This window comes from Brassica napus, chromosome A4, assembly GCF_020379485.1.
Source record: "Brassica napus cultivar Da-Ae chromosome A4, Da-Ae, whole genome shotgun sequence".
NCBI classification, from domain to species: Eukaryota; Viridiplantae; Streptophyta; class Magnoliopsida; order Brassicales; family Brassicaceae; genus Brassica; species Brassica napus.
Genome location: NC_063437.1, coordinates 12,711,599 through 12,721,995, shown reverse-complemented (window position 1 = coordinate 12,721,995; position 10,397 = coordinate 12,711,599). Strand labels below are relative to the sequence as shown.

The 10,397-nt window shown below is 40.8% G+C and overlaps 2 protein-coding genes across 4 annotated transcripts; one reads left to right on the top strand and one right to left on the bottom strand.

Annotated features, from left to right (window-relative positions):
- The first annotated feature begins 542 nt into the window (after window positions 1-542).
- On the top strand, window positions 543-3,070 carry LOC106446450 (dentin sialophosphoprotein-like). 3 transcript variants are annotated; one of them, XM_048777649.1, is made up of 3 exons: window positions 543-834; window positions 1,026-2,388; window positions 2,566-3,070. In XM_048777649.1, exons 2-3 carry the CDS (start codon window positions 1,057-1,059, stop codon window positions 2,851-2,853), a joined length of 1,620 nt encoding a protein of 539 aa, XP_048633606.1. In that variant the 5' UTR covers window positions 543-834; window positions 1,026-1,056; the 3' UTR covers window positions 2,854-3,070. The 3 variants fall into 3 exon arrangements, with proteins under 3 accessions (XP_048633606.1, XP_048633604.1, XP_048633605.1); XM_048777648.1 differs by having other exon boundaries at window positions 583-834; window positions 1,026-1,446; window positions 1,519-3,070; XM_048777647.1 differs by having other exon boundaries at window positions 1,026-3,070.
- Window positions 3,071-3,890: 820 nt separating this feature from the next.
- On the bottom strand, window positions 3,891-10,038 carry LOC106392238. Its single transcript, XM_048777650.1, has 2 exons — window positions 8,790-10,038; window positions 3,891-3,923 (listed from the first exon to the last, which is right to left on the bottom strand). The coding sequence occupies exon 1, from the start codon at window positions 9,840-9,842 to the stop codon at window positions 8,868-8,870; it is 975 nt and encodes a 324-aa protein (XP_048633607.1). The 5' UTR covers window positions 9,843-10,038; the 3' UTR covers window positions 3,891-3,923; window positions 8,790-8,867.
- Between the last annotated feature and the right edge of the window lie 359 nt (window positions 10,039-10,397).

The following is a 10,397-nucleotide window of genomic DNA, read 5'->3' as shown; positions in this document are numbered from 1 at the left end:
TGAAAGTGATAAACACATAATTCTCCAAAAAAAACTACTTCTTATACTACCACTTAATTACAAACTTACAATGGTTTGTTTTTAAGGTTTTTAATTAGTCCAAATGTTGACGACGGAAAGTTGAAGCTCGTTTATTGAAAGCTTAGCTAACGAATCATGCAAACCAATGGCTTGTTGAGATCAAAGCTAAAAGGAATTAATTCAAACTAACCAGGAAAATATTGAATATCAATGAGGGTGGGTTCAATGATCTCTCTGGTCCACTGTTCTAAAATTCGGTCAATACATACATGTTGTCCATGCGCTAAACGGTCGACCACCGTACCGTTTTTACTTGTACGGTTAAATAATACGTTTGTTCACAAAGTGACTGAATCTCATTATTATTTCAAAATTATGAGATACATATTAAAAACCTAGCTAGAGATAGTTAACATCGTTGGAGTGCTTCATTTATTAAGCTCTTGTTAAGCTTTATTTTTTTACATAAAAAATAACTCACATCTAACAAACCCACCAACCATAGTGGCCGGAGAGAGGATACGACGTCGTTAGATACTGTCGGTGTGTCAGTGAAGAACTTGAAACGACGACGTTGAACCAGCTTCACATGCTCCCTCCCTCCCAATATTTTTTTTTGTTTCCTCCTCTGTAAATTGAAGAGTCGCACGATTTTAGTGGCAATCTAACAGAAACACTACCTCTCTCTCTCTCTCTCTCTCTCTCTAGATCCAAATTAAAAAAAACAAGAAATTTGTTCATCTTTCTTCTTGCCCAGAAAAAAGAAAATTAAAATTCACATTTAAAGTTTCAATCTTTGAGTTGCCTTTTCAGGTAAAGTTTCCTCTTTTATATAGATTCTGATTGTGATATGTTTCTTAGTTTAGTGTAACGGTTTGAGATTTGTACCAATCATTACACATTTACTTAGATCCGGTCAAGATCTTGATGTTGGTTTAGTTAATAGAAACGTATCGTTGAAACACATTTGTCAAGATCTGAGATTTTGTTTATTTCTTGAATAGGGTTCTGTGGGGGGGGGAGGAAGTGAAAAAGATGTTTAGAACCTCGCCACGGAGAGGACAGAGATCAAAGGGGTTCAAGGTGAAGCATTGTATACAGCTGACTCTGTTGCTTGGCGTTGGGATATGGTTGCTTTATCTAGTGAAGCATTCTCATGAGAAGAAGGCTTTGTTTGAAGAGAGTGCAAAGGCTGTTGTTGGAGAGAGAGTTGTGAAGCTTGGGAGGAAAGATCTTCACCCTGGTGTTGTCGTTGAGGAAGAAGCTGAGAGTTTTAATGAGAAAGAGGATGAGACAAGAAATGATGAGGTTGGGGAGGATAAGGAGAAGGAGAGTGAAGGAAGTGGGAATGATGATTCTTCGAATAGTGAAGAAAGCAGTGAGGTTGAGGTGAAGGATGAGAATGGAGGTGCAGAAGAAAGCGAGGAGAGTAAAGAGAAGAATGAGACTGAGGTTGAAGAGAACAAAGAAAATAGTGGAGGTACCAAAGAAAGCGAGGAGAGTAAGACTGAGGAGAAGAAAGACAATGATGGTACAGAAGAGAGTGAGGAGAGTAAAGAGAAGAGTGATAAAGAGGAGAATATAGAGGAAGTGACTGATGAGAGTGAAGGGAAGGAGAAGAAGGATGGTGAAGGTGAAGAAGCAAGAGAGAATAATTACAAGGGAGATGATGCTTCTAGTGAGGTGGTTCATGATGAGAAGACTAGTGAGAAGTTGCAAGTGGAGGAAGACAAGTCTGGAGAACCGGAAGACACTGTTATTAAGAGTGTTTTGTCGACTGATAATGAGGGAAGCAGCAGTGATGAGAAGAACACTGGTAATGATTCGTCGAGTGAAATAAAATCTGAGGGTGAATCTATGGAGAAGAATGAGATGGGGGAGAAGGAAGGGTTCAATGATTCTAATGGTGACTTGCCTGAGTCTAATCATTCACCATCTAATGCAACAGAGACTACAGAATCTTCTGGGAATGATGAGTCTGAGTCTACCATAAAGACAGGTGAAGATGAGACCGGAAAGTCAACAGGATCTGAAGATGGAACTTCTCAAGAAAGGAAGAAAGAAGAAGAAGATGGGAAAGAGAAAGTAGAATCTTCTGAAGTCTCGTCTCAAGAAGAAAGTAAAGACAAGGAAACAGAGACAAAGGAGAAAGATGAGTCTTCGTCCCAAGAGGAGTCTAAAGGAGAAACTGGGACAAATGAGAAGGAAGAGTCTTCATCTCAAGAAGAATCTAAAGACAAAGAAACCGAGACAAAGGAGAAGGGTGAGTCTTCATCTCAAGAGGAAACTAAAGACAATGAAACTGAGACAAAGGAGAAAGAAGAGTCTTTGTCTCAAGAGAAGAATGAAGACAAGGAAACCGAGAAAGTTGTGAAAGAGGAAGAGTCTTCGTCTCAAGAGGAAGCAAAAGACAAAGAAACAGAGACAAAGGAGAAAGAAGAGTCTACTTCCCAAGAGAAACCAGAAGACAAGGAAACAGAGAAAATTGAGAAAGAGGAGTCTACTTCTAATGATTCACAAGGAAATGAAAGTAATGAGAGTGAGAAGAAGACTGAGGAAGACACAAGTGAATCTAGCAAAGAAAATGGCAATACTGATACTGAACAAAAGCAACCAGAGGATACTTCAGAAACTACGCAAGCAGAGTCAGAGAAAGAGGAAAGCAACAAGGATGGTGAGACAGAAGAGGTGGTAACTCAGAACGATCAAGAACAGTCTGACGCTTCTTCAGACAATAATCTTCCTCAAGAAGTGAAAGATGTCCGTACTGATCTTGAAACTCTGCCAGAATCTGGCAATGGAGGAAGCAGTGATAACGTTGCAGCTGAGTAGTAGATGTCCTCAGCTTGATCACATATCCTCTTGTTAATGTTGTTTAGTAGAGAGAGTTTTACGAGATTCAGTTTGTTGTCATGTAATTTGTTGTAATCTTTCTTTTACATATTGGCTCTTTATTTTTTACAATCAAGTTCTTGAAAATTTACTATATGTTGAACTAAAGATTTTCTTCTTGATGATTGTGTTATTATGACTAGCAATTCACACCCAACTATCTCATTTTTATATTATTTATATTTTTATTCTTTTGTTTTTCAACTAAAAACCAGAGGAATTCCATACAAAATCCAAACTAATACTCCAAGACCCCATAAATATTAGTGATTGCAGTCGCAATTAGGTACTGAACCATCACTACCTTTAGGAACAGAGGGAGCATAATTTATATCCAAGAAGATAATGTATATTCATGGTCACAGATTCGAACAAAAGTTAGCTTATTGCCCCTATATAATTAAATACGACTAGACACATACGTTTGTAGTAAAAAAAGCATCATATGACCAAAGTGTTTCTGCAACCAGAAAGACAATGTGCATTTTGGGTCAGAACGTCAAACAAAAATTATCATATTACCAAAATAATTATATCACTGTTTATGAGTAAATAACGGGAACTATCGTATGTTTAATGGACTCGGAAAGTTGGTTCAAACACTGGAGGAATAAGCCGACTTCAAATAAATGGACACAAGACTAGAAAGAGAGAAAGTACGGGAAGAAATAAACTTGTCTTCTTCATTGAATACGTTTTTTATGTGTGTTTTCTGGGAGTTGACATGCCTGCTTCTTTTCCATAAGCTATCGCTATGATTCATTGTAGTTATGGGAATTGGCATGGCTGCATCTAAAATTGTATGAAAATGAAGAAGACAATCTTCTCTATGTAAAGGGGGATACAAGAGAAGCTAGAATGTCGACTTCACTATATGTTATATATCAAACACATTAACTTAGAAACGCAATGTTGAGCAAATTCTTTGGTGAAACAAAGTCTCACGTCATGGTGTTTGAAATTCTTTTACACGACCAGTAACCACCTAATGTTCATCTAAAGTTCTAAACCTATTGGGATAACTACAAGTTATATGGAGATAACTCCTACTTCTAGATAGATAATGATGTTTAGTTTCCTAGTCCTTATCCTAATAGGAATCGTCTATGTATAAATACAGAACTTTAGTTGTGATAATACACAAGCTGTTTTATTCTATTCAATAATAAGTTATTTCATGGTATCAGAGCAAAAAGAACCCGAAACCTAATTTTTTTTTCTACTACTAAAACGTGTTTCTTGATACTCAAGAAACATGGGAGACACGACTTTAGCTCTGTCCTCTACGCCTATGGCAACCTTACCTTCTCCCAATGATGCTTCTAGCATATACTATCTACACCCTTCCGACAACCCTGGAGCACTGATTACCTCTGTTTTGCTTCGCGGTGATAATTATACGGAATGGGCTACAGAGTTATCAAACTCTATCCAAGCCAAGCGAAAGCTAGGTTTCATCCAGGGAACAATCCCAAAACCTGCGACAGAACCAGATCTCTCACGATGGTTAGCTACAAACTCGATGCTTGTTGGATGGATCAGAACGTCCATAGACCCTAAAATCAGATCAACCGTAACCTTTGTACCTGACGCGCATAAGCTTTGGGACAACCTCCAGCGTCGGTTCTCTGTTCGGAATGGGGTCCGAATTCATCAACTTCGTGATGAAATTAATACATGTCAACAAGATGGTCAGACTGTGATCGAGTACTATGGCCGGCTCACGAAACTATGGGAGGAACTTGATAATCTCAAGACACCTCGATCTTGCTCTTGTGATGCTTCCGCAGATATAGAAAAAGAGCGAGCGGAGATACGAGTTCACAAGTTCTTATTTGGACTGGATGAGTCTCGGTTTCGTAACATCAGATCTCAGATAATTGATGAGGACCCTCTTCCCGACATCAACAATGTGTACTCCCGCGTCATCCGTGAAGAACAACACAACAATACATCACGATCAAAGGAACACAAAACAGAGGCAGTCGGCTTCACTGCTCAAGCTGCTCAAACTGATCTTGTCAAAACCACTACGCAACAACCTATAGCAGTCTTCACACGAAGTCGGGATCCAAATCGATCATGTACTCATTGCTCTCGCAAAGGACATGATCAGAGTGAATGTTTTCTCTTGCACGGCTATCCAGAATGGTGGTATGAACAGAAGAATACCACGAATGCAGGAAATAATTCTCGTGGACGTGGTGGACGTTCTCAGAACTCAGGACGGGGTCGTGGCAGGTCTAACTCTTCGAGAGCACTAACAAACAATGTCTTTGCGGCTCCCTCTCCAACACTTAACAACGATCAGATCACTCAACTACTTCAACTTCTTCAGACCACTCAACAATCAATGTCTTCTGAAAAACTTTCGGGTAAACCTACACTTAAAGATGTTATCATAGATACAGGCGCATCACATCATATGACAGGAGACCTTTCTATCCTGAGTGATGTCGTTGATATACATTCTTCCTCGGTCAGATTTCCAAATGGCCGCTTCTCTAAAGCAACAAAGAAGGGCAAACTTGTTCTCAGCCGAGACTACTACCTAACTGATGTTTTATATGTTGAAGATTTTAACTGCACATTGATATCGGTGTCTTGTCTTCTTAAACAAACTGGCTGTATTGCTATCTTCACTGACACCTTATGTGTTTTGCAGGACCGTTTTACGAAGACCCTGATTGGAACGGGTGAAGAACGTGAGGGGGTTTATTACTTCACAGGGGTCACGGCTGCACGTGTTCATCGGACTGAGTACAAGAATTCATCTACTTCAGAACTTTGGCATAGGAGACTTGGACACCCTTCTTTTCGAGTTTTGTCATCTTTACATGTTTTAGATAAACTGGTTTTCGATTCTGAGCAAGCCTCGAGTTGTGAGATTTGTTTTCGTGCTAAACAAACGCGCCAAGTTTTTAATAATAGTTCACATAAAGCTTTTGAACCATTCTCTCTGATTCATTGTGATGTGTGGGGACCCTACAGAACAACTTCTTCGTGTGGTGCTAGATACTTCTTAACTATTGTTGACGATTACTCGCGGGCAGTTTGGACATATCTGATGTTAGAGAAGTCAGAGGTCTCGAAATTGCTCAAAGAATTCATGGCTCTGTCTGAGCGCCAGTTTGGCAAGAAAGTAAGGACAGTTCGCACAGATAATGGTTCTGAATTTCTCACCCTCTCGTCCTACTTCAAACAGAAAGGTATTGTCCATCAAACCTCATGTGTAGACACACCACAGCAGAACGCTCGAGTTGAACGGAAGCATCGCCACATCCTAAACGTAGCTCGGGCGTGTCTATTTCAAGCACATCTCCCAGTCACATTCTGGGGTGAGAGCATACTAACAGCTGCTCACTTAATAAATCGCACGCCATCTCAAGTTCTTCAAGGAAAAACACCTTATGAACTTTTATTTGGAACAAAACCAGATTATGATAAGCTCCGTGTCTTTGGGTGTTTGTGTTACTCTCATCGGAAGGCGCGTGACAAAGACAAATTTGGCGATCGCAGCAGAAAGTGTATCTTTGTTGGCTATCCTTATGGTAAGAAAGCATGGAAATTATATGATCTTGACACTCACGAGTTCTTCAGTAGCAGAGATGTTGCCTTCTCTGAATCAAAGTTCCCTGGTGTACATACTGATGCATATGTTACACCACCTATGAATCATTATGACCCTACTATAGATGATTGGTTACTACCGGACTTGGACTCAAGGGGGAGTTCGCTGCCTCTGCCACCTTCTCCTCCTACCAGTTCAGATCACACAGTCCCACCACCGGTTAGTACTAGTCTTCCGCCTACGTCTGAAACAAATCCTGTAATGCCTACAGCAGCTATTCATACTTCTCCAGCATCACCGCACCAGTCTGTAACTCCTGTGCCTCCTACTACAGATGAATTTACTACATCCCCAGACATACCAGAGATTCTTGGTCGAGGTCAAAGGCATAAAACTACATCAATTCTACTCAAAGACTATGTGACTAATTCAGCTCAACATGATAATAAACCCTCTCACGTACTCTACTCGTCTGATCTTGGTCCTCCAGAAACGGTCTCAGGTATGACCCCATACCCTATATCTAGCTATCTCACTGACAAGATATTTTCAGTTACGCATCAAGCGTTTATGGCTGCTCTTATTCATGATGATGTTCCTAAGAGCTATCGCGAGGCATCTAAACTCAAGATATGGGGCGATGCAATGCACAAGGAGGTCACGGCCTTTGAAGCCACTGATACATGGGAGGTCACTAATCTACCTCCGGGCAAAAAAGCCCTTGGCAACCAGTGGCTTTACTCTAACAAGTATAATGCGGATGGCACGTTAGAAAGACCTAAAGCACGTCTCGTTGTGCTTGGTAATCATCAAACCGAAGGTGAAGACTTCACTGACACATTTGCGCCTGTTGCTAAACTCGCCTCGGTCCGCTTCATACTCAAACTAGCTGCAGTCAAGAATTGGTTTGTCCACCAGATGGATGTTACAAACGCATTTTTACATGGTGACCTCGAAGAAGAGATATATATGAAACTCCCGCAGGGTTTTAAATGCTCCGATCCGACCAAGGTCTGTCGTCTCAAAAAGTCTCTGTACGGGCTGAGCCAAGCACCACGCTGTTGGTACTCTAAGCTTACTAAGGCGCTCCAGGACTTTGGTTTCTCTCATGACTATGCTGACCAGTCTCTTTTCTCTAAAGTACGGGGTTCCACATGTTTGCATATCTTGGTATACGTGGATGACTTCGTGATTGCCTCTAATGATGCTAAAGTTCTACAAGAATTCAAAGACTATCTTCACCGGTGCTTTAAGATGAAGGATCTTGGCACATTAAAATACTTCTTGGGTCTCGAAGTTGCTAGGAATCAGACAGGGTTTTATGTTTCTCAACGGAAGTATGCTCTTGATATTATTGCAGAGACTGGTCTTCTTGGTGCTAAACCAGCTCCTGCACCTATGGAACTCAACCACAAGCTTGCTTTGGCTACAGGACCTCTCGCTAACATACAACAATACAGACGTTTGGTAGGTCGTTTAATCTACCTCACTAATACGCGTCCTGACCTTGGATATGCTATCCATACTCTGTCCCAATTCCTACACAAGCCGCTATTACCTCACTGGGAAGCTGCGTTACGGGTAGTTCGATACCTCAAAGGAAGTCCAGGCCAGGGAATATTTCTTAAAGCCGATGATAACCTGCAACTAAGTGTCTACTGTGACTCTGATTGGTCATCTTGCCCTCTGTCTAGGCGTTCTCTGAGTGCATATATTACCTTCTTAGGTGAGTCTCCGGTTGCTTGGCAGACCAAGAAGCAAGATACAGTCTCTCTTTCGTCGGCTGAAGCTGAATATCGTGCAATGTCTGTTGCTCTCAAAGACCTAAAATGGATGAAGGGCCTTCTCGAGTCCTTTGGCATTGCGCATCCAACGCCAATGAAGCTCTACTGTGACAGTAAATCCGCTCTGTATATTGCTGCAAACCCGGTGTTTCATGAGCGTACCAAGCATATCGAGCGCGACTGTCACCATGTCCGCGATGCACTCAAGTCTAAACTCATTACTACTGAACATGTCACGTCAAAGAATCAACTCGCTGACATTCTTACAAAGTCATTACCAGGACCGGCATTTGAAAGATTTGTGTCCAAGTTGGGTGTTCGCAATCTCACACTGCCAACTTGAGGGGGAGTATTGGGATAACTACAAGTTATATGGAGATAACTCTTACTTCTAGATAGATAATGATGTTTAGTTTCCTAGTCCTTATCCTAATAGAAATCGTCTATGTATAAATACAGAACTTTAGTTGTGATAATACACAAGCTGTTTTATTCTATTCAATAATAAGTTATTTCAAAACCATATACAGTTTAGTAACTACATAATAAAAATATATATTTCTACAGATCATTTTATCTGATCCAATGGTTATCTAAACTCACGGATCGTGAGTATTAAGCAGGTGCCTCAACGTCGTTACCTCTCCGCCTTCCCGATGATTTTCATCCTCCCTACACGTGTCTCCATCTGCACCAAACGCGCACGCCACGTCACGCTTGACCGTTTCATGCACCGTCGAAGAAAACGCTTGCGTACACGTGTCCATATCTAATCCGTCCATCATCATCATCATCTCGCGAACCTCGTCCTCCTTCCACCCTGCTTCTCTCAGCTTCCAATACGCGTCGTCCAGACACGCCCTTAACCTCTCATCACAACTCAACGCGCTCCACCATCCGCACGTTGGACCACGCGCCACCCTCCCTCTCTCCGCCACGTCAGTCCAAAACTCCACTCTTCGCCGTCGTCGTAATGCACCGGACCCCCGATGATCGTCTGGTCGATTGAATCCTTGGAGAAACCCAGCGACGTCGCAATTCAGAACCCTAACTCCGTCGCCGTCTATTTGAAACACAGGATTTCCCGCCAAATTCGGCGTCGTCGAAGGGACGTAGAAGTTTTCGTAAACCGGGACGAGAACCGGAGCAAACTCCATCAATTTCTTAACCAGCGATAAAGCCTCCGCGTCGGATCCGGGTCGGGTCCCCCAAGAATCAACCCAGAATCCGTTTCTGACGACGAGTTTGGATATATGAAGAAGGGGGAGGTTGACGATAAGGAGGAGATTATTCCGGGTCGACCCGGATCGCCAATTGGGGAAATGGGTACCCACGGGAAGACCCGTCTGAAGAATCGAACGGAGGTCAATGGGGAAGGGGAAACCAAGTGAAGATTCAACGGCTGAGATCTCTTGATTGGTGAGGCCAGGTGCAACATCGAGACCGGTCAGAGATTTTAAATGGTTAATTGTGGTTTTGCAGTAAACCGGTAACGGAGGCTTGACGGAGGATCGAATAGGATCAGTGATGATGTGATCAAGTGGGCTGATTATTCCGGGAAGACGATGATTCATGTCTTTGTGAATTGTAATAGCTAAAACCAGTCAAGAGATGTTTATTTATAAGGTAGAGAGAACCAAAAGTAACTGTATGAATGATTATGGAAAGTTACGTCAATTGGGAACATTGCTATTTTTCTCTATTGCATAAAAAGGAAACTAAATCTATTTATATGTAGTAAAGGTATAAAATCTACGTCTGAATCTTACAGCAAATATTAGCTAAGAACATCTCTAAAAGACACTCTATAACTTCAAATATGAAGTTTTTTGCTTTTCAAAAAAGAATTTCAAAACTTCAAATTTGAAATTTTGAGAAGTGAAACTCTATATTTAAAGTTTCACTACTCAAAACTTCAAATTTGAAGTTTCATATTTTTATTTGTATTTTGATCCTTATAATTACACATCATATTTATGATTCATAAATATTTTCTTGTTTATTGTTTTAATCCTTATAAAAATGATATCTCATAAATATTTAAGTTTTGTTTACAAAATTTAAGTTTATACATAAAATTAAATAAAACTTTAAAATAAGATTTAAAATATTTAAAACTAGATTTAGAT

Excerpts from the sequence above, each read along its gene's own strand:
- LOC106392238 (XM_048777650.1), bottom strand. The coding sequence starts at position 9,842 with ATGAATCATCGTCTTCCCGGAATAATCAGCCCACTTGATCACATCATC.
- LOC106446450 (XM_048777647.1), top strand. The coding sequence starts at position 1,057 with ATGTTTAGAACCTCGCCACGGAGAGGACAGAGATCAAAGGGGTTCAAG.